Here is a 24,401-nt window from a genome sequence, read left to right as displayed (position 1 = left end):
AGATGTCTAGGATATCTAGGAGCTCTTCCTAACGGTTTTCCGGTTCCGCCGAGTTTGTTTGATGGCGTCTGCATCTCTTGCGGTTCGCAGTTTGGGCACGTGCTGCGCTGTGATGTGCTTGTGAATCGCGTGGAATTTAACTCTCCGTGCAGTATGTGTTCCAAAGTTTTCTGCGTCGGCAGGGTACGTGCGTGTGCGTGTGTACACTTGACACTTAACAACTCTTCCAACGAAGCACCGAGCTAGCCATGCAATCGTACTTCGCGTACGGTTGCGCAGATCACAACTTTAAGCATGCGTTTCAGCGCTCAGCGACATTTCTTTTACGTGAAACTAAGGAAAACAGTGGCAGCCATCCTTTCATAGAACCCCGGGATGTTATCATTGCCCGTGTGAAACCGCACAGTCTGTCGATCTTTCCAACTTTAACTTTAGCGAATGCGAAACGCCTGAAGTACCACGCAAGAAGGAACTCATCATGCGCCATACTCATGGTGGTTATTGTCCATCATTATTGCTTTCAGGTCCTTACCGGCGCTCTGAGGAGTGGTTTAACATCTGACGTCCTAGCCGCCGGCCCTCCTGAGTGCGTGTTGCCGGCGCAGCGACTTCAATTGAGCGGTCTGGTCACCACACACCAACGCCGAGTTTGCTCGCAAGTCGCGGCTAACCAGGCAGTACAACAGGTGAGCGCTTATGACTGAATGACGAATAAATTGCGGAGTTTTAATTTCTGTTTGTGTCCTATAAGTGAAGTGTTTAAGTCTACCATTAGTATATAACTTGATTAAATATTACCCAAGCTATTTCTGTTTTTCTTCATTAATCGTCTATAAAGATATCCTGTGGCCAAACAGAATTAATATAAAGCGTAACGCAACAGGACAGGGCATGTAAATACAAAAGCACTGTGCGTCTGTCGTATCCACTTGTGTACATGTCCTGGTGTTGAGCCACACTACACCCGGACGTAATACGACAAGCCCTACTAAATGAATGTTCTTAAGTGTCTTGTAGTAATTACGACATAAATTGAAAGGAATTAAAGGGACCCTGAAACGGTCAGCGTTTAGGCAAGAGCATCCCTAAATCATTCGCACCAGAAATTAAGCGACGCACCGTGTACCAAGGCCACTACGGACAATTATATATATACCCTACTCCTCACCCTGCCTTGCACCCTCAACTCACAAACACGCTGGCATCGCCGGCGATCGCAGCGCTGTCATAAGCACACTCGACAGTGAGCTTCGCCCAGTCATGGCCTCCGATATTGCGCGCCGACAGGTTGCGCGCAATCTCGGAGGCCCAGTGTGCCCGGCAGCACGCTGCTCGCAGAGTAGTTAATATTTGCTCTGACAGGTGCCGCCACACTACTTGTCGATCTTATTTTATTCTCATGTACGGCGACAACCTGCAAAAGCATGCAGACCAACAAAAAGAGTTCGAGAACGATTACCGATAAGCGTAAACCATGGCAATGTGGTTGTGCCTTCAGTGGTAAAGTTACAGCCGCAGACGTGTGGATGGTGGCGTTAAACGGATAGCGAGAGCGCGACGCTCATTGCAGCGACGAGCTGAGGGGATTCCGCTCGCCAGATGCCTCACAAACATTGCACGATGTCGCAGCTACAAGTCACCAATTGCTAGATATGTGGTACACAACACGGCTAGGGCAGTTTTTTCTGTCCAAAAAAAGAAACCTCGAGATAAACACTGTCGCTCAGCTCACGTCAACACGGAGCACGTTGTAACACAGGCAGACGACGCTCGCTGCCCACAGGAGGTTCAGTGACGTGGACTGGACATATCCAATCAGATCAGCCGCCTGTGTGACGTCGCGCTTCCAGTGCAGCACGCACTGGAAGTGGGCGGGGATCACCGCTGAGCCGCTGTGCTCGGTGGCGATTCGCAGCTTTAAAGCCTTGTAATAAATTGCACAGTTTACGCACATAACTTAAATCGGTCTATAAATGATCCTTACGATTTGCTCTACCGGCCCAATGTGTTCGTACAAAATCGTCGAAACCGTTTCAGGGTCCCTTTAAGGAGGTTGTGGGTTTGGGCCACATTGACTGAAGGGGTGTATTTTTGTAAACTTTCATTCATTTCAATTTATGTTGTAATTACTACAGTTAAAAGCCCCTGTGCTTTTGTTGGCCTGATGGTCTGTTGGATTCATTGGTTTTGTCTAACAATGAAACAAGCCCCTCGAACAGTTCGTTTGAACCAATAAGCCCACATCTCTACCTCAGAAACTAAAGCGCAACTATGTCACGTCAGAAATGTGCAGGTCTATGAGGCAGAAATATATTACTTGCATGAGCAATTGCAGTTTTATATTAGCTTGCTAAAAAATTACTCAAATTAACATTTTAATTGTTCACATTAGGGTACATTGCACACTGCAAAATTAAAGCTTAGCAGCAATGAAGTCATGTTCATTCGGTAGAGATCCAGCATCTGCCATTATTTTCATATGTGTGCATATGGATAGTCTTATATGTGTTACATTGCACATATATGTCTATGCAAGTATGATTCTATATGTCTGTGTGTGTGCCACAGTTATCTCAAAGAGCAAGCAGTAAGGCCATGTCCTCTCAGGCAATTTATTTTATGTTTGGTCTTCCCCAATGTTGTTTCACATAGAAATTTGCTCCAGTTCATCTGTGGCAAATACGACCTCAAATCTAAGGCGAAACCCGTTAACATATTCCTGTTGACAGGTATCAGAACCGCATTTTCCTGCAGTGCTTGTGCCCAATCCAAACACACTTGACCAATGGCCTGCCTGTCACCATGGCCCGATTTCAGGATGCCACCTTGCACGTCTCGGAAGGTCAGTCCGAGGCGACTGCAGGACATGGCGGCGAACCGGACAAGCTCTACAAGAGAATCGAGCTCGAAGTCCGAGGTCACGACACCGCAGTCCTCAAGAGCTACAAGTGGTACGCGCTGGAGGCCGCAAAGCTTCTGGACATCAAAGTCTCGAGAACGTGAGTTGCCTTCTTCCGTGATGGTTGACATCTCTTGGCTGATTTACAATTTATGCTTTTATTGGCGAGATACTCAGCACGTTGGTCTAGGAGGAGATTGTCTTATCCAGCCACGCTCTCACATTCACCCAGCGTGACGCAATTGTCTATGGCTTGTGTAAGCTTGGATGTGAGCTGATGTTATTGTGAGCTGGTGACAGTGCTCATACGGAAACACCAGCCAGAAGAATGAGTGGGAAGGATAGAAGCGTATATTATGCAGTCATTTGAAGACGTCCCAAAGTGCACTAATGCAAGAAAATTGTGTTGCTACATGTATACGCTTTGCATTCAATAAAAGTTCTCACCTGCGAGTAAAACACTGTACTGTCTCTCTTCTTCAACTTTTCGTCTGTGTGCTAACGTGCTTCCATATCTGTACAGATATGAATCTAAACCCACCAGCCATCTTCCTGCATTACGTCAGGCAGACTTATAGGCCCAGAAACTGAGCTGACAATAGCAGCATCATGGCGAGGAAATTTTTTGCGGGCAGCACACCTTCGACTGCTTAGTTGGAGGTGCGCAAATTAGTATCGTTGTCGAGCGTAGTTTTATGCTGGCTAGGTATCCTGTGTTGGGTGGAAATTTTGGGAGGGGCTTAAATCTGTGGACAACAGTGAGCATGGCTGGTCAGCCAGCCAAGTTGCACTGCTCCTGCCTTGCCACGATTTTGTACATTTGTACGACCATTGTCAGCCAAACCTGAAAACAGCTCGAGATGAGATGCAGATCTAGGAGGTTATGTCCATACGTCTGAACCTGGATATTCCTTCTCCGCTTGATCTTTGGCTGTTGTTGTGTTGTTGTAGAGGTGCTTGTTTTTCAATTCCTCCATTGAAAAGCATCTGAATCATCATGACAAGTAGTATCAGTCTGTTGCCTGTGATGTGCCTGTGCTACTCAAGATAACAAACTTACGGTGTTTCCTTTCCTGCATCAGAATATCGGTGCAGTTAAGCCTCGGTATAACAAAGTACGAACGAAACAAGAGAATTTAAGGGCTCGTCCTTCTTTGTTAGACTCAACCTGAATGAAAACCAATAGACAATGAAGCTGAGGAAGGTGCGGGGGACGTTTTTTATTTGTAGTTTTTTTAACTGTACTGTAGTAATTATCCTATAAATGCGAAGAAATTAAAGTGGACAAAAAGACAACTTGCCGCCGGCAAGGACCGAACCGGCAACCTTCGGATCACACAACATACGAAGTTTGCAGGTTCAATCTCTGCCGGCAGCAAGTTGCCTTCACATCCGTCCTTGTCTTCATTGTCTGTTGGTTTTTCATTTTTATAACAACCTCATGTCCATAGAACACCATGTATTGTGAGCCTCAATGTAACGAAGCGTATTTATCCATGATTTAAATATGATGAAGTGTCACTGCTGCTGCAGAGCAAGGCGACAAACAGATTTCTGCTGGGGCCAGTGGTAATATAGTTGAGTTGGACGCGTTTTTTGCAAGTGCCTTTTTCAAGTCACGCACATGAAGGAGGGTGGCTGTTGAAGCAGAGCAGAGGGCTTTCTGGCAGGTGCTTCGAGGGAAAAGGTGCTAATCAGTGCTCTCCTCGCCTTTGGAGCTGCAGAGACTGGAAGAGCATGTGTCCGCTTTGTGGTATACGGAACCCAGTGCATGCACTATTCTAAGTGATGCCTCCCACAAGAAAGAAAGAACAATGTATTGGTGTTTCGGCAACCAGAACAGGGGCTTTATTCACAATTTTTGAACAAGGCTCCAATTTGTGAACGAGGCACCCATTCAGGGTGCCGAAACGTCAGACCATTGTGTTTTCTCTTGTGGTCGGCGTCCTCATCTTTTATTCAATGCACTGTTCTACCATCTCTATGTGGTGTAGCTCTGTATTCTGCCGTGCATCAGTGCTCGATTAGGGGTCTTTGTTACTGCCACGTATCAAGTAACGGCCATGATTATCTCTAGCTGACCTGCTTTTCTTTTGGGTTTGCACTTGACATTCGTCCGCTGTGAAGAGGACTACATAACAGACAGCATCAAGTTGCTGTCGCCAGATCTGAGGTTCAAGAAAATATATTTTTTTTTTCATGTTATTGAAATTTGTTTTTTTGCACTGCCATAATATTCGAACATTCTTTCAGCACTTCCCATGCAAAAAAGAAACCAATTTAGCGAGTTTTCACTATAATGAAGTAAATTTCTGATTTTACCGACTTTGCGGCATTGAGGTTTAACTTAATTTGTGAGACAGGCTTTTCTTGCCATTGTACAGGAACAAAATGATGGTTGATGGTGCAATGCTTTTGTATGTGGTGGTGCTATGTTTGCAGCGATGCTGCAGTGTTACACCACACAGCTTCGCTGGTTGCCCACCTTCACAGAGTAGGATGGCTCCGAATTTTTTTTGTTGCGAAAATCGCGCACCCTGTACAAAATACATATCTGCAGTGTCAACACTAACACGCTCCTACTCAGACCTAGGGTGTTGCGGCTTTTGGAAAGTAGCGTGGACCTTGAACATGAACTGTTCAAACTCGCAGCGACACCTTAAAGGGCCCCTAAACCACCGCCAATTTTTTTTTTTTTTCAAGTAAACGTGTGCATCGAGTTCAGAGTGCCATCACGATCAGCAGTGCCGAACGCGGCGACACCATTTCGAAAAATTCTTGCATCTACGTGTTCATTGTGGACTTGTGCACAGCGGCAACACTGCAACTAAATTTTGACCTCTGGTTGGTTTATGGGCCCTTTAATGGTGTTGGCCCAATGTACTGCTTCAAGCATTTGGAAATGTCATTACAGTGTGTCAGAGTCACAAAAGGTCCAATCTTGTCTCTCCCTCCTGGCCAGGTGGCAACCAAAAAGGGTTCATGAGAGGTGGACTCTACTCAAGGCCCCATTTGGCAAGAAGAAGCACATGGTTCAGTACGAGATGAGGACCCACTTTGAAGTCATTGAGGTACCCTCTTTCCTTAAGATACAGTCAGACCTCTCTGTAACGGATGCAGATATAATGAATTTACGCTTATAACAAAGTAAATCAGAGGTAGTCGTGCCCTTAGTACAGTATTGTGAATATACATTTATATAAAGAATTTTCAAATGTAACGAAGTCATTTCCGTGTCAGATGCGACTTCGTTTTTACGAAGTTTAGGCATAGTTTATTTGGAATTTGGTCCTTACGAGGACTGTGGCTTGTTTCTGTTTCTGTGGTTAGTATGCACTGAACTGCTCCGGCATTTTACTTGGTCCCACTGCAATTGTGCATTGTCTATGGCAGCTACTAAACAGATGGCGTAGACAATAAGGCTACCAGGAGATGACAACATGGACATTGAAGTGGAAGAGAGCAAAAAGTAGGGAAGAAGTGCGTGGAACTGAACCCCACAGATCTGGCAGCTTTAGTAAGAAAAAAAAAATCACCAAATTTTTTGTCCTTATAGGACAGCAAAAACAAGCACACCGCCCGGGCCGATAATCTTGACAGTGACATGTAGTTCTGTGCAGTATCTTGCAGAATCTCGTAGAGTCCTTGTATTAATTTTAACATTATGCCAGCAAGCTCATATACTCGCTGAATCACTAAACCAGGCAGCATTAATCTTTGGAATGTATGTTTTTACCAGCCAGTGCCCTTAAAATTTTCTGCAAAGATTATGAATTCTGGCTCATTTTATAATTTCAAGATTGTGTATAATGTTTTAAAAGAGATTTAATGTTTTAAAGAGAAAGCTGCACATGTATGACTTTTTGTTGCATCTATATCGTGTTGGATCTCGTTTTGGACCATTTCGCACCATTTCCATTGCTTATCCGGCTGAAACCGTGTTTCCTGCCTGTGGTTCCAGCTCAAGCACCTGACAGGCTCTACGGCCGACACGTACCTCGAATACATCCAGAGGAATCTTCCTGAAGGGGTCGCCATGAAGGTCACGAAGGTGAGAGGTCCTTTCGGTTAATGGTCATCTCTGTAGCAACTTTGGATACGTGAATCGCTGAATACGATACTATAAATGAGATTTAAGCAATATTGAGCACGGTTGAAGTGACATTAAATATGCCATGTTTCTACTTAATATACTGGATAGAAGATGTATCACTGTTCTTTTTTTAGTCTTCACTTGGTTTCTTGCTTAGCTAATTCGCTGTGTCTGAACACTCAGACAAAGTTTCGGTGTATACGGAGCGAAACTGAAGCACTGTCACCATTGTAAGAACGCAGGTGTGGAAGTCACTTGTTAAACTTCGTGCGATTCAGGTTGGAAAACAGTGCTTTGTTTTGTTTCAATAGACCAATTTGACAGCATTCAGAAAGCATGCAAAGCGGGCCATCGGTGTCGCGATGGCAGTAGTTTTCATTGAAATAATTTCCGCTGTACTTGGGTTCAATTCAACCTTGGACTGAAACGCCAAGGACAGTGGCATCGCGGTTTCTTCCAGTGAATTTTATGTGGAGGCTATGGGCTGTGTCTCCTCAACTGTACTCTATTCTGTAAGACATTTTTGAAAAATGTTGTAATGTGCCTAGCAATTGTTTTCCTGCAGTGTAGGTGTACGTTTGCATTTATGAACTGTCGTCCAACAAAGCACCGTTTCATTTGATACCTTAAAGAAGGGTTCTATCATAACTGAGAGGACCTTTCGTCATTAACAAGATGCTTCTTTTTCATTGTCTCCTCATAGACCACACTGGAAAGGCTGCCAAGTTACATCAAACCTCCGGTGCATGAAACCAGTGATGCCAGACCAACGTTACAAGAGGACACCTCGAAATGAGAAATTAGTTCTGTGCAGTAACGAACCGAAGGAGAAAGGAAATTGTGGTGTACCTTCGGAATCTAGTAAAGAAATAATGACTTACCTCTCTGAATAAAGCCCCAAGAGCGAGCAACATTGTCTGTCTGCGTTCGCTGCAGCCACGGCCCGCCGAGCATCCACCAAAAATGCAGGAGGAACTGGGTCTCAGTCACAGTAGTGCTAGGAGCCCATTACCTGTCTGATGGTCCCCAGTACAATGATTGGTTGGTTGTTCAGGTTTTCTTCTAAGATGGGAGAATAATGCTGCGTGTTGGTCAAAGAATTACATGTGAACCTGGAAAACCTGTTTGGAACCAACAGCCACAATACAAGGCAGTAAGCGCACCCAGGATTTCTGTCTGGGGGTGATGAAAATCATGGAATTGCGGGAGAGCAGATACCTTGCATAATATGCCATTTCCTTGCTTCAGCTGGAATAATTTAGCAGCAAATAAAATGTCAAATATTAATAGAACATGGTTTGCGTTCCCTCACTTTAGGGGCGAATGCAGCACATTTCTAGAGTCGATCAGGAAAATTTGACCTCAAGCCACCTCCACAACTGCAATGACAACGTCAACAAAACCCTTGAAGGTATATGTTTGACCCTCAGTGAAAAGGACAGGGGGCCAGTGAGAGGGGGGAATTTTTCAAGACAGCAGAATAGACCACAGCCACTGTCTGAGAAAGGAATAAAATTTTTATTCAGACTTCTATACAGCCTACATTCTCCACTCTACAACCTTTTGAATGTCATGTTCTACAAAAATACTCGTCATCTTGCTTGCTTCTATTTTCTTTCTTGAAAACTCTGCGCTAGCAACTTCACTTTTCACACCGATAGTGTGCACGTCGTTCGTCAGGGCACGAGGGACACTAAAGGCAAATAACAATTTATGTTAGAGTGAAAGCTCAATGTATGACAACTTCTAAAACGGCAATATTATCAACAGCAGTGCCGTACTTACTGAGAAATTAAGCTAAATGTATCACACGATGTGCGCCACGAGTGGGACATTTTGGAAGTGATCCTGATGACGTATGAGAGTCTGCCTACAATAAACCACTAGTAATCAAACTAGCAGCAATAAAAAAAAAGAACCTTCCGGGCATCAAGAGACGTAATAAAATTCTGTCTGTTCGCAAGGAAACCGATGGGTCCTTTAACTGGGTGCCGCGGAATGAACCCTTACGCTCGAAGTGGCTTAGTGTCATATGCCATTGCGCCAGTGTGCTGAACAGTAAAAAACTCTGCGTGTGTGCTCGCTGCAGGGGCGTAGCCAGGGGGGGGGGGGGGGGGTTCAACCCCCCCCCCCCCCGAAATTTTTCAGTTTTGCTTCCACACATACAAATGCACGCATGAACATACATAAAGCATGGTTGAAGCCCCCCCCCCCCCCCGAAAAAAATTAAAAATTTCTGGCTACGCCCCTGGCTCGCTGCACTTTCGTACTGAGGATTACGCGACCAACCGCAACTTGGTCAAGGCTTTCAATGTGCCCATCCGAACAAGTCTTTGCCCCAGCGCCGTTCCATCGGTATTTCCTGAGTCTGAGAGTCAGCTCGTTGTCAATTATAAGTTCTGCGTCCACATCCATTGTGGCGATTGCGGCAAGCTTCGATGGCCGTTGTTGCTGCTGTGGGTCCCGCGCTACTTTCGCCGCTCTGCTGGGACACGCTGGGCACGGCAGCAGTGACGTATGAAAGTCGGATTTCAGGCGGGAGATTTGAAGTGCGCTAACGCGATGCGGACCACTAAAACGTGATTTTATTTCAAAATAAGCACTTCCTTGGCATAAAAGTAGCACTACGAGGTTTCTGGACTGCTATTTCAACAATCAACGTCGACTTAATATTTGCCTTTAGTGTCCCTAGTGAGCATCGGTAATAAAAAAAACCCAGGCGACTGTCACACAGGAAACAGTACAAAGTTGTATGTAAGCCCTATTAAGCTTCAATCCAGACAACAACTTCGTCCCGAATCTACACCCCAAAGGGTGTGTAACTGCTTTTAGAGTGTACTCTGAAAAGGGTGTAATTCGGGTGTTCGCTTCTTCATCATCAAGGGTGCTACAATACGCTGACACCGTGCACGTCATTCGTGACCTGGAACGGGGCTCGTGGCGACAACACAGGAAAAAGCACCCGAGACAAGACGACAATCGTGCGACAGAACGGCACCCCAAATACGCTCTTTCTTTTTTTAGAGTATTATACGTATTCCATAAGAAAAAAAATTGAGCCATTGCCTTCTGTGAAGGAGGATGACGAGCACATTTTCACATGTGACCACTTTTACCTATAAATTATTCGTTTCTTGGTCAATCCTCTAGAGTGGGTGTGAGCCATTTATAAAGGTCATCATCATCATCATCATCAACAGGTGACATCATGCAAGCCACTTTGGTGTCAAAGGCCAGGTTGTGAACGTGCCCATCAACGTACAAACCACAGTGCAGAATCTACCGCGACACGTCGACTACAACGCCGCCATTGAGGTGCACATTAAGCGACATTCGCTCGCCAAGCCCTCCCAAAAAATCGCATTCACCGCTTTGCGACGCGCGTCGTCGGATCTGGCTTGCCCCGTGCACTTTGCCGTTTTGCGCTTTCTGAGTAGGCTTCACTGCAGTGTCCATGTGGGAAAGCCAGCTTACAAACCAAGCTTACAACGATCCCCCCTAAAGTCGGCTTCACGTCTAAACATAAATTCATTGCTGGAAAAAGTATTCTTAGGGCGCATTATGTAAAGTCATATCCAAATATGAAGGCCCAATGACGTTTTTTTTATAATTTTATTAATTGTTTGCTGTTGCCCCGAGGCGAGCGTCTGGCAGAGCGCGGACGTGGCAGGTGCTGTTCGTTTCATCGTGCTCCAGCGTGGACGACTATCGCCATCTCGGGGGAGCCTAAGAAAGGAACACTTTTTGCACACGCACACCACGAAACTACGGATCTTAGCCATATACGTCTTCGCTTTCAAAGGGTGTATTTGGGGCGTCTTTTTGCTGCACAAAAATAATCGTCGATCACGCCTCTCGCATGCTTTCCTTGCGTTGTCGCGGCGCGCCCGGTACGACCCGGTCACAAACGGCGTGCGCGCGGTCAGCGTGAGATTGCACTGTCAAGAGGAAAGCAGCAAGCGCAGTTTTCTAGAAAGGAAGCGCCGGCGAGCCAGACGAGGACTGCGCGTGACAGAAAGGCGCCTCAAATGCTCCCGTTTGCCTTATATTGTGAAAGGTATCGAGGCTGAGGTGTGGGAAGGACTGTGGTGGATCCAGAGGGGTGGCGGTATAGGGCGATCGCCCTTCCCCAAAGCATGTGTCAGCCCCCCCCCCCCTCCTTCCCTACAGCTCCTGCCGTACACCTCCTTTGTCAGGTTGCCTCGGCTACCACTGCTCAAAAGGCGGAAGGGGAATCTTGCACCTGCACTCTATTCCGTGCATTGTAACTATATGCCCTCTTTAAAATGTACCCTCTACCTCCCTTTGAAATTATCACTTGAGTTGACAAGAAAGGATCCGCAAGAGAGGTCGACAGATGACAACACGCCTAAAAGGGTGTAAACTGTTTCAGAGTGTTTACACAGAACACCTAAACAGTGGTATTTCCAGAGCTGCCAAAAGGTGTCTAACAGAACTCTGCAGGCATACACGCAAGGCTCGGGGTTTTCAGTACGAAAGTAAACGCTTGTAAAGCTTCGTGCGTTATAAACGTACTATTTTTCACCTCTCTTCAAAATGTACCCCTCTACATCCCTTTGAAATTATCACTTGAGTTGACAGCAAAGGATCCGCGGTCCACAGATGACAACACGCGCAAAGGGGTGTAAACTGTTTCAGAGTATATTTTCCACAGTACACCTAAACAGTGGTATTTCCAAAGCTACCGAAAGGTGTACAAAACAAGGCAGGCATACACGCAGGGCGTTGGGCTCTGATTACACAAGAACACGCATTTGTGCGCTCAATTCTTTAGAAAGGCGAGCAAGAACGCGCTCATGCTTGAGCTGGCTGTTGCTTTAGTGTCAATAGTTAGCACCAAAAAACAGAGAAAGAGATGCGCCCGTCCTGCGTGTGTGATTATTTTGTGGTCGTGTTGCCTTTGCACATCCGATTACTGCAGGGGCGTAGCCAGGAGGAGGAGTAGGAATAAACTTTTATTGAGACCAGCAATTTGTTTGGCTGGGCCTAGGCCTCCCACGTGGGGACGTCGAGGTCTTGCCTCTCCGCCGCCTCGCGGGCCTGCTGGGTCGCCCAAAGCTGGTCGTCGAAGTGGGAGCTGCGCAGGGCGGCATGCCATCTCGACGAGAGAGTCTTTAAGGGCGTAGCCAGAATTTTTTTTTTTTTTTTTTGGGGGGGGGGGTTCAGTCATACTTTATGTATGTTCGTGCGTGCGTTTGTATGTGTGCGTGTATATATACGCAAGCAAAATTGAAAAATTTTGAGGGGTGTTCGAACCGCCCCCCCCCCCCCCCCCCCCTTGGCTACGCCCCTGACTTACTGCGTGCACTTGTAATGCTGTCCCATGTACACTACTCCCCGGAGAAGAAGGGGAGTTTTAAAGGATTAATTCCTTGCTCCATCGTGAAAACGTGAGCGTGTGCACCGAAAAGCTTCATAAATTCCGCCACATTCCAAAACGCTTTTCGACGATGGCGATGCGGCACGGGCATCGAACACAAGGGTTTTCCCGATGACCCGACAATCGACCAACCGCGTCCCGTGAAGTTGACATATGCGCGTTTTAACGGTGACGATTGTTTCAAACAAAACCACGCCTTAAAGCTTATTCAATAGAGTGACAGCTTCCGGATCTCTCGCGCAGCAACAACAAAACAACAACGACAACTCAAAATGTAAGCATAAAGAAAAGAGGTGTCGGCCCCTCTCGTCCTTCGCGCCGTTTGCGTTCGCCGTGCCACCTAGCTAGGCAAACACAAACACCCCTGCTGCTATGCTATCAAATACGTGTTTCTCTTGTTGCTGCTGCGATCGGGAGCGTTTCTCAGCTGGAGCTTCCTCTATGCCGTGCTGTCAAAACTGCTGCGAAGGAGCGCCGCACCTCCCATGGTCCGAGAAGGCATCGCGTCCTTCTCGCTGCTTCTGAAGCTAAAACCGTGCAAAGACGACGCGTAAGTTGCGTTTTTGTATCCTTCGAACCATTCGAACCGATCAAAACACGCCGCGCCGCCCGCGGTGCGTTGAACCGCGAGAACCACTTGTTCGTATGCATGTCACACTTCTTGGCACCGTTCCGTTTTTTTATCGCTGTCTTTCCGCGATCTCGTACCCCCCACGTCTTCTCGGAATGTTATGCAGGGCGATCAACCCACACTCGACCGTGATCATAAAAAGCGGCCGGTGATTAATAGCCTCCTATCCGCGCCCACTAGCTAGCTGCTTGCCGAAAGTGCGCACTGCCCTGCTCGCCGATTAACGGACTCGAAGCCCAGACTGGTCCGCGGCGAATGTAAACCTGTAACAGCTTTATCGGTAAACGACTTGTGCGTTTCGAGTGATATCTTTCCGTTTATCTCTCTGTACGCTGTACGCCGCGTTGTTTCGCCCAACCATACCGTGTTGACGTTTCCTTTCCGCTTTCAGATCGGTCGGTGACTGTTCGTATGTGTTCTGCATGCGAGTTTGCCGGCCGCTCTGTGAATGGATCGAGCGGTTGTGCGCGTGTCCGACGGAGCGTCGCACCATCACGAAACGCCGCCCGATGACTCGAGTTTGAGGTAAGCGAGCGTGCATGATTGCTTTGCCCTTGGGAGGTACGAAAAAAAAAGAAAAAGAAAAACGGATTCTCCTATTGTTTGTTATTGCCTCTGTCGCCGTGTCGACGTTCCTGCGGCCCGGTGTGGTATATACGAAAGTCGAAAAAAAAACACGTAGTGGTTGCTGGTCGCGCTTTTTTTTTTTTTTTTTGCGTCGTACGATCGTAGAGCTGTTCTTAATCGCGGCGTCATACGACGTGGACTCCTATGTGGATGAGAACCCGGGTGTGCAGAAATTAACGATGGCAGCTGTCACCCGTCGTGTGCTGGCTGCGCGTGGGAGTGAGCGTTTTTTTTTTTTTTTTTTTTTCACGTCACGACTCACTCCCTATGTGGTCGCCTGTTGGGAGCTTGCACAAGTGTCTTTCTGGATGAGAATGAACATATATTGGTCGCTTTGCCGTTACATTATGAGCCCAATTATATCGTCTTCGCCTTGACATTTCTTGCGCTCCCGGGAACCGAAACTAAGTTGCGCAAGTAGGCTAGCTGCATGTTACTTCGATGCGGCTTTTTATACGCGCTGATGCACAGCGTTGGCAGTGTGCCATTATTGTAGTCAGCATTCGGAAACATCAATCAACTTAAGCCACTACTTGGAATACACTTTTATTTAAGAAGGAACAGGAGAACTAAATTTGCTACTTTTGTTGCTGTGTGTTCTTTCCCGTCTGAGTTTAAAAATGAGAATGTTAGACAGGTCATCACGACAGTACCTTCATTTGCTGTCTCTGTGCTGTTTGGTAATCAGCCATCCAGCAATAGGTTGAAATTTATGCCACTGTGACACTCGTATGGCTTTTTTTTCGTGCTTTTGGCCTCTGGCGTTGCGCTTTATTTGCCGCCATTGCTTGAAAGTCATATGCCACCGCCGTCAGAACCCTTTATTGCCTGAAGCTGCCCTGCCATGTGGCACATAACTAGATTGATGATAGACTGCGGGCTGACGTACAAGATGGATTTTTATTGAGGCTGAGAACGTGCCAGTAATCAAGATCGCTACGGGCTAAATCAATCATTCCAGACCACTTGCGCTTGCGCCTTGCTGCCTAGTCGGTGGTTGTAACTGGCGTGCTTGTGATGGAGATGATAGGGGCTTGCTGCTTTGCTCATATGCATATGCATATATCAGCACTTCTGTTTCTCGGAAAAATTTGCCATTGACACAAGGTGTTGTCACAAGTGTTGTGTTATTCTTGTCCAGCGTGGGCAGTGTACGAGAGTAGAAGCTTGGGCGAGTTGGTTTTGCTTCATTACGGTGTAGAGCACAACAGTGCAAGATTATAAGAAAAAAAGACAGGGTAGAAAGAGAGTGTCAGCACTCTTTTTCTACTCTGCCCAATTTTGTCTATGTTTGCGCGCTGTGGTTTTTGCCGTTGTGGGCAGTGTGTATCGAGGTGCCTTGAAGGTGTGCTCTAATGCCATACACATTGCCGTTATGTGTGTGCACAGTATATTCTGCAGGACCCAACATTCCCTGCTGCTGCGCTTGTTTTCTAGTGTAGACTGTTGCACCAGGGTTCAGGGGTTCTCTCCCTAAGCCCAATATATGTTATAGTCTCTCTTTTGACAATATTTGTAACTTAGAAGAATTGACTGTTAGGTGAGTCCCACATTTTTTCGTGTTCTTTTTGTCATCAATATTTGCGCCATGTGTCTAATTTGACTTCACGGAGTAGCCCTAAAATCGTAGGTATGTTTGCCTTCTAACTGCAACACATTAAATATTTGGACAGCACCATTGAATTCAATGAGTTCTGTGTACGAAGAGAGCTTCTGCAATCTTGCTTGACTTCTGGAGCATGTTCCTTGGTGTTTGTACTAATCTCTCTGTATCCATGATGCCCTGGGAATAGTGTGGACTGAAGTGAAGTGTTTCGTTCTTCATCACCTACATTTGTTCGTATTCAGTTAAACTAGACCAGCCCGTTTTCTAACTGAATCACATGCCATGACACACAACCGGTTGTGACAAAATTGATAAACTCCTTTGTTTCGCCTGCGTGTGGCTCGTCCAGCTTGGAAAACTTAACAAGAAACCACCTGCTTAAAGGGGTCATGAATCAATTTTCGGAGTAATCATCGAATAATCTCAGTATCGAAGTTTATTGCCTTGAGAATTGATTGCCACAAAAGTTTTTTGAATCCGTCAAGAGCGAGCAGAGATGCAAGGGTTTGTCGCACACTTTCAGCTCTTTCTTTTTGCTCTCATCCCGACGAGCATGCTGGAAGCTACGCAAGAAGGGATGGCATGGGGGAAAGAAGTTACGTCAGTATGCATCACAACCTTGAACATGCATTATTAAACGCTATCGCTCTCTCCCATTGTGATTCCTGTGTGCGAGTGTGGCTCACTATGTAAGGTTAGCAGAATATGGAGCACAGCACCAGCACGTGGCGGCACCCCTTGGAAAGAAGCGCATTTGACCCAAATGCTGCTCTCGATTTATGTTGGCTATTTATTGGCCAATAGCCTGCTGTCTGCTGTTCAGTGCCAAACAGCAGGCACCGGCAGCTCCAAAGAGAGTGAGCACAGGCCTCTGTATGAAAAGAGGGTGCCTGAAAGAATGGAAACTTTGCGCTCCAAGATTTGGCTGAGATGTTGATGGCGGTGTCTGCTATCCACAGGATGTGTTCTCTCGCCAACAGTGAGGGGTCCGACATGCGCATACCACAATAAAGCATGGACGAAAAATAAATAAGCCCACTTTCATGCCTTTGATGTGTTCTCACAGCAACAAATCGGTAAATTGCTGTTTTTTTTAAGAATCTCTGGAGTCTGTCTGAGATGTACCGAGTTTATAGATAATCTCCAGATAATCACATCCTGTACTTCGATATATCAAGCTAATTCGCGACCACGTTTGTGTTGATATATTTTGGTTCGAATGTAACACTGAACCAGAGCTACCTTAAAGGACCCCTGACACCAAAATTGAAACCCCGATATGTTTTTGTTGTTTGACTTTCCTGTATACGGGGACACATCTGACTGATTATTAGTGACGAACGTTGCCTTTAAGATATCTTACTTTGGTTTTAAAAGTAAGCGTGAGTGCTCATTTGAGTTGGCTGCACCTCGCGACATCCTGGTATGACGTCGATAGAGGCCCCGTGTGACGTTCCACGAGTAAAGCAAGTATTGTGGACGTCACGGAAGGTTTGCGGGGTGCACGTGCACAATACGACGACTGGCACCCGGCGAGGCCTATTGTTCCGCACCACTCTAGCTTTGTTATCGGGCTGCTCTCGAGGTAGTTTTCGTGAGGGGACACGCGCATAACAGGTTTAACCCATACCGAGGCACCCACATACTTTCAATCTGTACCGCTCGCGGGGCCCCGATTTGAAAACCGTGCTTTCAACGTCACCATAGCTTGAGTGCACGTGGTCTTTGACGCTCCCCCGCATGGGGCGCTAGTTTCTTGTGGTGTTTAGGCGGGCGTTTTGAAGTGACGCTAAAATGGTCACAATTAACTACGCTAGAATTAGTTATACGATACGCTAGAGCATTTACGATTTAACTTAGGGATTGCCAGGCACAAAGCTACAAATTACAGTAAAAAAGTCACCAACAAAAATTTTGCTGTCAGGGGCCCTTTAATGTAAGACACTTGCTTCTGTAGTTCATTCCAGCATCTATTACTGGCACTGCTGAGTAACAGGTATATTAAGGCTCAATATTTCCAGCTGGTCATGTAAGGAACGCTCCTTGCATGTCCACATACAACAAGCTGCTTATGCTTGGGATTGGTTTTCAATCTCTAGTATATATATGAGGTTTCGGTACTTAGTGACATACCTCTGCTTTCTTTTATTCTTTGATATTAAGATGGAATGTTATACGATGCATTCACCAGTGACTTTGCCGTAACTGCATTACAGCACATCCTCGAACGAAAGTGCTGGAGCGAAACGAAATCCCCCTGCCAAGCCACCTAGACGACGGCACTCGGTCACGTCCCTGAAAGGTTGGTACACCTGAAGAAACCTTTCACGATGAATCTGCATCCTCTGGACATGATGCCAAGTGTGTTAGCAGAGAAAGCCCACAGCCCCTTGGGAACAACTGGCACTGTTGACAGTGACACCTTAATTATACTTCACTGCTATTAAGCCTCAGTTTAACTAGTAAAGTTTCATTTTTCCAGATTACGGCATCAGACATACTCTCTTCCATTAGCTTCGCAGGTGACCGAATGTATGTTTGCACAAAGTTAAATGCCTACATTGATATGCACATTTTCAACAGGGTGTAACTATGCCATAAGTGTATGATGAAAAACCACTAAAGTGGTTGTATGTTACAACAGTTGGCAATAAACTAGTAAGAAAGCGCTGTTCTACTTAAAGTTCATTCTAGTCAATATTAAGGCCACAGTATGATGGCAAATAGCTTAATTTTGTATATGGTACTGCTTTTGGGTGCTTGGCACAATGTTAAAGGAGTCCTGACACAAAAATTTTCTCACCGCGTTTTTTTGCTGCAATGTGTTGCTGGGGGCTTGTTAGTCATAACACGGCACCTCGTTTGCTGCAGTGCGCGACAGATAATTAATTACAAGCTCCTCATTACCGACACAGCCTCAGTTTCGGTTTGAAAGAGCTCCAAAAACGACAAGCCGCCGGGTGCAACTATCACCACCTAGCGAGTGAAACGCTCGGTCACGTGAGCACGCAGAACAGTGACGCATTTCCGCGCGGTCTGTCGTCGTCGGACTCATCGTCGTCTGATGGCGACGATTTTCTTGCGGCGGGGATGGAAGGAATTTTCGACGTGGCGAATCACTTCAGGTTTGACCCGCTTCGTCGGAGCGATTCGTCGGGAAGTGCGTCAAAACAGAAATGGCGGCTACGACGTCATCGTAACTTGTACCGGCTGCAACGGTTACGTAGGGGAAGTAGGGGGGTCACCTCGGGTCACTTCCGAGGGTGTCAATGCACTAGGTGCGGCCTATAATGCTGGATCGCGCTCGCGAACTTCAAAATTCATATAAAATACCTTCCAAGCTTTATTCGCTGTCGATATTTTGCAGATGGTACACGCACGTACACGGGAATCGATCCAGCAGGCTATCTCGGCCGCAAAATTTTGTGTCAGTACCCCTTTAATGAAAACCAGCGTATAATGAGGCCAAGGAAAGTATAGGGGACCTTAATTATACTGTTTTAAGTGTATTGCAGTAATTGGGATATAGATGTGAAGAAAGTCAAGTGGACGAAAAGACAACTTGCCGCCAGCAGGGACCGAACCTGCAACCTTTGGATTACTCGCCTGACGCTCTTGCCAATTGAGCTACGGCGGTGGTCGTCCCTTCGTCCACTTTTTGGGGTGTTTATGTACTTGCAAACTCAGAGTGTTAGTCAGCACTGCTCGCAGCCATGACGGCCAGTGTGGAGCACTTTTTCTTTTTCGCCGGATGGCGTCACTTAGCACAAGATCTTTTTTTTTTTTTGAACGAGCAGACATCTGACCAAGAAGCCCTCGCATACTACCTAAAGGCATTCCCTTTCCGCAAGGCAAATTGCCTTCTTTATGGTGCTTGGTTATTCATATTGTAACTGGGAAGCAATTGAAAAAACTATTAACCAATGCCGTGTAAAACCATGCAAAGGTTACCACGTAAATCAGTTCAGTATCTATTTATTTTGATAGATAAACAGATTTACATTGTAGTTATTTACTGTCCTCGGTTTAGTGTATAGTGGCTGCCTCGCCTAATCTACTGCTAGCCACCTGGACCAAACACATTGTTGCTGCTAATGACACAAACGCTGACTCCAGTATGTTTTTCCAACAAACCAATGTTTCTTCACAAAAAAACTAAACTTTCTTCTTAACAAAGTCTAACCTAGATATGTTGAGCCGAAAAAGGCTTGTGAGGTAGGCATTTCCTCCACATTACATGGCAGAATTGCAGTGAAGCTTGCTAAAGAAAGTTTGTTTTTGAGCACAAATAAGATTTTCACTTATTGAGCCATCCATAATCAAAGGAACGTACCTCACTGGCACGCGATTCCCTTCATGTTCATTCACCTGGTTGACAGTTTCTGCCAAAACAATACCGTTTCTTCAGCATGAATATCTGCAGTGATGTGGAGAAGTGACTGGGGTGCGATCTTGCATGCGTTCCATAAATGAACAAACATTTTTGCCTCATGCGATTGGTCAAGACTTGTACAAAATGTCATAAAGGGGTTGGATGGGTGGGGGCACACACGCAAGTTTCAGTTGATCGTGTGTGTAGCAAAAACTGTTTAGTTCATTTCTAGAATACACACTGGATTGCACCCACGAACGATGGTCTGAATCCGAGCTAGTTCGTGAGTTGTGCCTTTAGGCATGACATGCAAAACACAATTTTGTTTTCAGTGGTCCTGTGTTTGGTGCTTCATGCCTAAAAGGAAGCTATCTCTTTAATGAAAAAGACACCAGCAGTGGTGGAGCATGGCTTAGTGTTTGATACGTTGAGGGTGCCGGAGGATGTTTTGATATACTTACAGGACACTGCTCTCCTTTGGCATAGGATTTTCAAAGGGATGTTACGGCTGTTCTATATAGATGATAATTTGACATACCCAAGTTCGATATGTACGAGTTTGACTAATACCTTTCCTGACAAGTTACCACCGCTGTGAAAGCTGTAGTGCACTCAGGAGCTGTGATACATGGCAAGTTCCACTTGAAGCCTGTCCAGCCACTGCTGTAATACATGCGGGACGGCTCAGAAGCATCACATGCTGATCAGTCTGGACTCCTTGAATACCAGCCTATCTTCTTATCTTTTATATGTGAATTGAGGTTATTCGAAGCAATCTCAAAACAATGCACGTCATGATCTTGAGCAGTTGTTTTTAATAGTGCTGTATGATGTGGCCTCATAATGCATCACCGTATCAAAATAGGCTTTGGATGCACCGTATAGACAAAACCTGCCCAAAATTTTGCCAGTTGTGGCCAGTAGTTCATTAAGATTAGAATTCGTTGCAGGAGTAGACACACCAAACATAATAAGAGAAATGGTCTTGTATATCCAAAAATATGTCGCATGTGGATCTCTTTAGTGGGCACGGTCTTTGTCTTGGCAGCGCTAACGACCCCTTTCATTGTGAAATCTCTGCTGTGTGCTAGGCTCAATTTGGCATTAACCTAAAAGCACTCAACTCTGCTTCCACTTCTTATGAATATTGAGTATATTTGCGTATGCTTGGTTGTAGGAACAGGATTCCGCAGCTTAGGCTAAGATTACTTGAAGAAGGATGTATTAAATCATCGTTTGCAAATAGCCAATTGAGCAAAGTAACCAAACTTAATTGTAATTTACATTGGTTAATTTGTTGAACAAATGGGAGTTGCAGAATTAGAGCCCCTCTGTGATTGAACCAGGTCCATTTAGCTAGAATCCATTAGCTAGCACTAGTTTCCAGGTCACAAGTAATAAAAGCTGTGAAGTGCATAGGTATTAAACAGCCATGAAGCATTCCCAGCACACCGCTGTACAAATATGCATTGAACGCCCGTGCATTTTATGGACGCATTTTGAAGGCGAGTTCCGTTTGTGTCCCATTTTCTGCAAAGCTTCTTTCAAACATCTTTCTAGACACGGAGTCGTACGGCAGCCTGTGTCGGCCCTCGCCAAACAGCACCTCTGCACGCCAGGGGCGTCGTGGCGATGGCGACCCTTGGGCCGAGCATGGCCAGTGGATCCTCGACCCCCCGCCAAACTTTGGCGGTGGCACGCCACCATGCTTCTCGCTGAGCTATGGCGGTGGCCGCAGTGGATGCGGTGGCAGTAGCACGCCGTCGTCCGACAGCCGAAACGACTTTCGCTCCCTGCCACTCAGTGTTGCGCAGGAGCGCAAGCTGTGTCATTCAACGGTGAGTGTGGCAACATTCTCTGGCATTTGCTTATCATTAGGAAACTTGGATATTCGTAAATTACATTGACATTTACTGTACATACTTGGTTCTAATGCATCTTCGATCGGCAATATGCATTCTGATATTCATACCTCAAGAGCTTTTCATGCCTCCGCCCTTTAATATTCACTCACCTGCTTATTTTATCTTAAAGGGCCCCTAAACCACCTCCGATATCTTTTTAACAGTTCCAAGTAAGCACGTGCATCAAGTTCAGAATGCTGATACAGTCAACAACGCCAAACGTAGCAGGTGTTGCTCCTCGCTGTGTGAGGAGCACCTGCAGAGGAGAGAAGAGCCAAAGAATGGAGCGTAGCGAAGGAAAGAGCGAAACAAGCGAGGGCCGCATTTCGATCACCAAACACGTGTAATTCTGCTATTACGGCACCATTTCGCAAAATTCTCACGGCTACTTGTTCGTCGTAGACCAGTGCACAACTGCAACTCCACAACTAAATTTCAACCTCTGGGTGTTAAGGGCCCTTTAAGAGAGAAAAAAAAAGTGATTTATTCTTGCGGCATAACTGAGAGGTCGTTTCGGGTGCTTTTGTGGAGCTTTGAAGGTTATTGAACAAACTAAATAAGCTCTTTGACTATGGCACATATAAAGTTTGTAGTTTGTTTCTCAGGAATGCACACCTCACTTCTGTCTGCCTTCTTTGCCCGTCCTCACGACCCTTGCAACAGCACAATGCAGTGGTGCCTGAAAACATTCACAAAATGCTTTTCATGACAGTCCGATGGTCGGCTATTGTCTTGCGAGTTTGTGAACAACACTTTACTGCTTTTCTGTCCTTGTAAGAAGTTTCGCGACTTGACTTGCAGCCCAGCCAACCGGCGGGAACGTCGACGCGCACCAGTCTGCACGCAAGACCTTCGCACCTCCCGACCAGCTCAACACCCGTGCACTACTCCAACTTCCCACCGAGTCCAGTCGCAAGCTCCGAGCGGGACATCCCCGATGTGGTGTCGCGACCCGTTCTAGCGGCTGCCTCGGGGGCTACTCCCGGCTCGTTAAGTACTTCCACCTGTCGCCGAGGGTGCGGTGAAGGTGACAGGTCGGTTGCAGTTACTGCCGGTGCCAATGGCGGTTGTGCACCGGCCTGGCTCTCGGCACCTCCCAGTAGCCCACGCCGAACTCACAGCGACCCCATCATCCATCTAGATGACGTTGACGAGGAGCAGGCAGATAATCCGGGCATCTGGACATACAGACCAAGGTCAGTTTACAGTAGACTGTCAGTGAATGAAAATCTCTTAAACGGAATTGCTATTTAATTGGAACTACCTCTAATACAATCAGTTTCATAGCTGAATTCTGCACCTCTGTTCATCTCTCAGTTAACGGCACTCCTGTTAAACAGAATGTATTTTCCCGGTCCCTTCAGGTTCCGTTTAATGAGGGTCCACTGTAGTTGCAGTGTTAGTTTCTGATTGGCCATAAACTTTGAAGAGCTAGCAAATAGTTTTATGCAGAATCAGGATTACATATTTATATTTTAAATATAGCATTGCATTACCATCCCCGCTTCCTCATCTTCGACATTGATGTTTCCTTTGGTCTTTTCAAAATCTCTCTTCTTTGGAAAAGTTACCTGTTGACTATTCTGGATCATAAATCCACCATTATAACTTGGCATAACAGTTGTGTTTGCAGTTCTTTTTGGCCTTAAGATGACTTTTTGAGGGCATATTGTATTTATGCAAATTTAACCCACACCCAATTTCACGCGTTCAATATAAAAGAGGCACATGAATGTAAGCCTGCCAGACTTTTTAAACAAAACAGTCACATGTCCCCCCCATGTTGGCAATAAAAAAAAAATAAACAAGCTCTAGTCACTCTCATTGAATGTTATATTTATTCTGGTTTTACAAAAAAAATGAAACGTGCACGTTAGATTTGAGTAGGTAAACACAGCAGTTGGTGCCCATATGACGTGATCTAGAGTGAAAAAACATACACAACACAAACTGATAGGGTGTCATTGTGTTAATGTCAACTCAGTAGCACTTGTCCCGTGTCTATCATTCATTTTGGCCCTACATCTGTTTATTTTTATTTTCTTGCACACTTAGATGCTGTCTCTTTGGTCCTATTTTTCGTGCTTGTCTCATTTTGGTGCTTACATTTAATGTCTCTGCTGCAGTTGAAATGTTCCACAGACATTGTTAATCTAGAGACAGTGCTGGTTTGTACTAATGAAGCAGCAAGTCCACAGTGCATAGTCTGACAGAAAATTGAAATTGACTTGTCGTCCAGGTCTGGTGTGGTCAATAGCAAACCAGATCCTTCTGCAACATTGCGTACGCGAACAGTGGTACCCGAAGAAATGAAGGCGCTGCAGGAAATTAACAGCAAGGTAAGCTCAGCTGTAAAGGCCTCAATCCTTTCTTACCTTTTCAACGGAATGTAACAGTTCCTTTGTTTTATGCGCTTACATTCTTTCTTATGATGTTGTTTTGCTGATTGGCTGATGCAAATGTAACTGGCGGTGCAGAAGCACTGATAGTCAGTCAAGCAACCAAATAAACTACTTTAAAGATATAATGATGATAATTTTATTATCACAACTCCAGTTGTCAACTTCAGAACAATTGCACAGAATCCATCTTGCACTTTATTGATTCTTGCTTTTCCCTCAAGTGACTCAGTAACTGTGGCGTTCTGCTGATTGGCTCAGGATCACAGTCGTGAGTCTGATAAGACTGAGCACGAAATAGTTTTAAAACAAGAAGAATTATACAGTCAGTATTGTACCAAAATGGCAAGGTGAACAAGTTGGTATGTATCCGTTTCTTTGAAGAAAACAAAGCTTGTTTTCTTTGTGCTGTTTTTCTTCAAGAAATTATATGACGAGCTATACCTCCTGTTTTGTGCTCATCGTTTTG

At 45.7% G+C, this 24,401-nt stretch overlaps 3 protein-coding genes across 4 annotated transcripts in view; all 3 read left to right on the top strand.

The window, feature by feature from the left end:
• LOC119374527 (JNK1/MAPK8-associated membrane protein) overlaps window positions 1-24,401 on the top strand; it is a 329,511-nt gene that overhangs the window by 263,903 nt on the left and 41,207 nt on the right. The window lies entirely within an intron of this gene.
• Window positions 32-7,821, top strand: LOC119375593 (28S ribosomal protein S10, mitochondrial). The gene is made up of 6 exons (XM_037645810.2): window positions 32-183; window positions 525-686; window positions 2,818-2,999; window positions 5,862-5,970; window positions 6,861-6,950; window positions 7,696-7,821. The coding sequence occupies exons 1-6, from the start codon at window positions 154-156 to the stop codon at window positions 7,786-7,788; spliced, it is 666 nt and encodes a 221-aa protein (XP_037501738.1). The 5' UTR covers window positions 32-153; the 3' UTR covers window positions 7,789-7,821.
• Window positions 12,685-24,401, top strand: part of LOC119374068 (uncharacterized) — a 33,925-nt gene continuing 22,208 nt past the window's right edge. For both annotated transcript variants that reach the window (XR_007414342.1, XM_037644133.2), the window contains exons 1-6: window positions 12,685-12,943; window positions 13,416-13,549; window positions 17,474-17,559; window positions 21,190-21,467; window positions 22,335-22,729; window positions 23,773-23,872. Coding sequence is in view for 1 of the 2 variants with exons in the window: in XM_037644133.2 (XP_037500061.1) it covers window positions 13,473-13,549; window positions 17,474-17,559; window positions 21,190-21,467; window positions 22,335-22,729; window positions 23,773-23,872 (936 nt within the window). In the remaining variant the exon portion in view is untranslated. The remainder of the gene's footprint in view (window positions 12,944-13,415; window positions 13,550-17,473; window positions 17,560-21,189; window positions 21,468-22,334; window positions 22,730-23,772; window positions 23,873-24,401) is intronic.

This window comes from Rhipicephalus sanguineus, chromosome 11 (assembly GCF_013339695.2).
Source record: "Rhipicephalus sanguineus isolate Rsan-2018 chromosome 11, BIME_Rsan_1.4, whole genome shotgun sequence".
NCBI lineage: Eukaryota > Metazoa > Arthropoda > Arachnida > Ixodida > Ixodidae > Rhipicephalus > Rhipicephalus sanguineus.
The sequence above is the reverse complement of the archived record's forward strand: the minus strand, read 5'-3'. Positions and strand labels throughout refer to the sequence as shown.

Bases quoted from the DNA above. Each gene is read 5' to 3' on its own strand.
- LOC119375593 (XM_037645810.2), top strand. From the start codon at position 154: ATGTGTTCCAAAGTTTTCTGCGTCGGCAGG. The intron at 5,971-6,860 runs GTACCCTCTTTC...CTGTGGTTCCAG, and splicing joins CCCACTTTGAAGTCATTGAG to CTCAAGCACCTGACAGGCTC. The intron at 6,951-7,695 runs GTGAGAGGTCCT...GTCTCCTCATAG, and splicing joins TCGCCATGAAGGTCACGAAG to ACCACACTGGAAAGGCTGCC.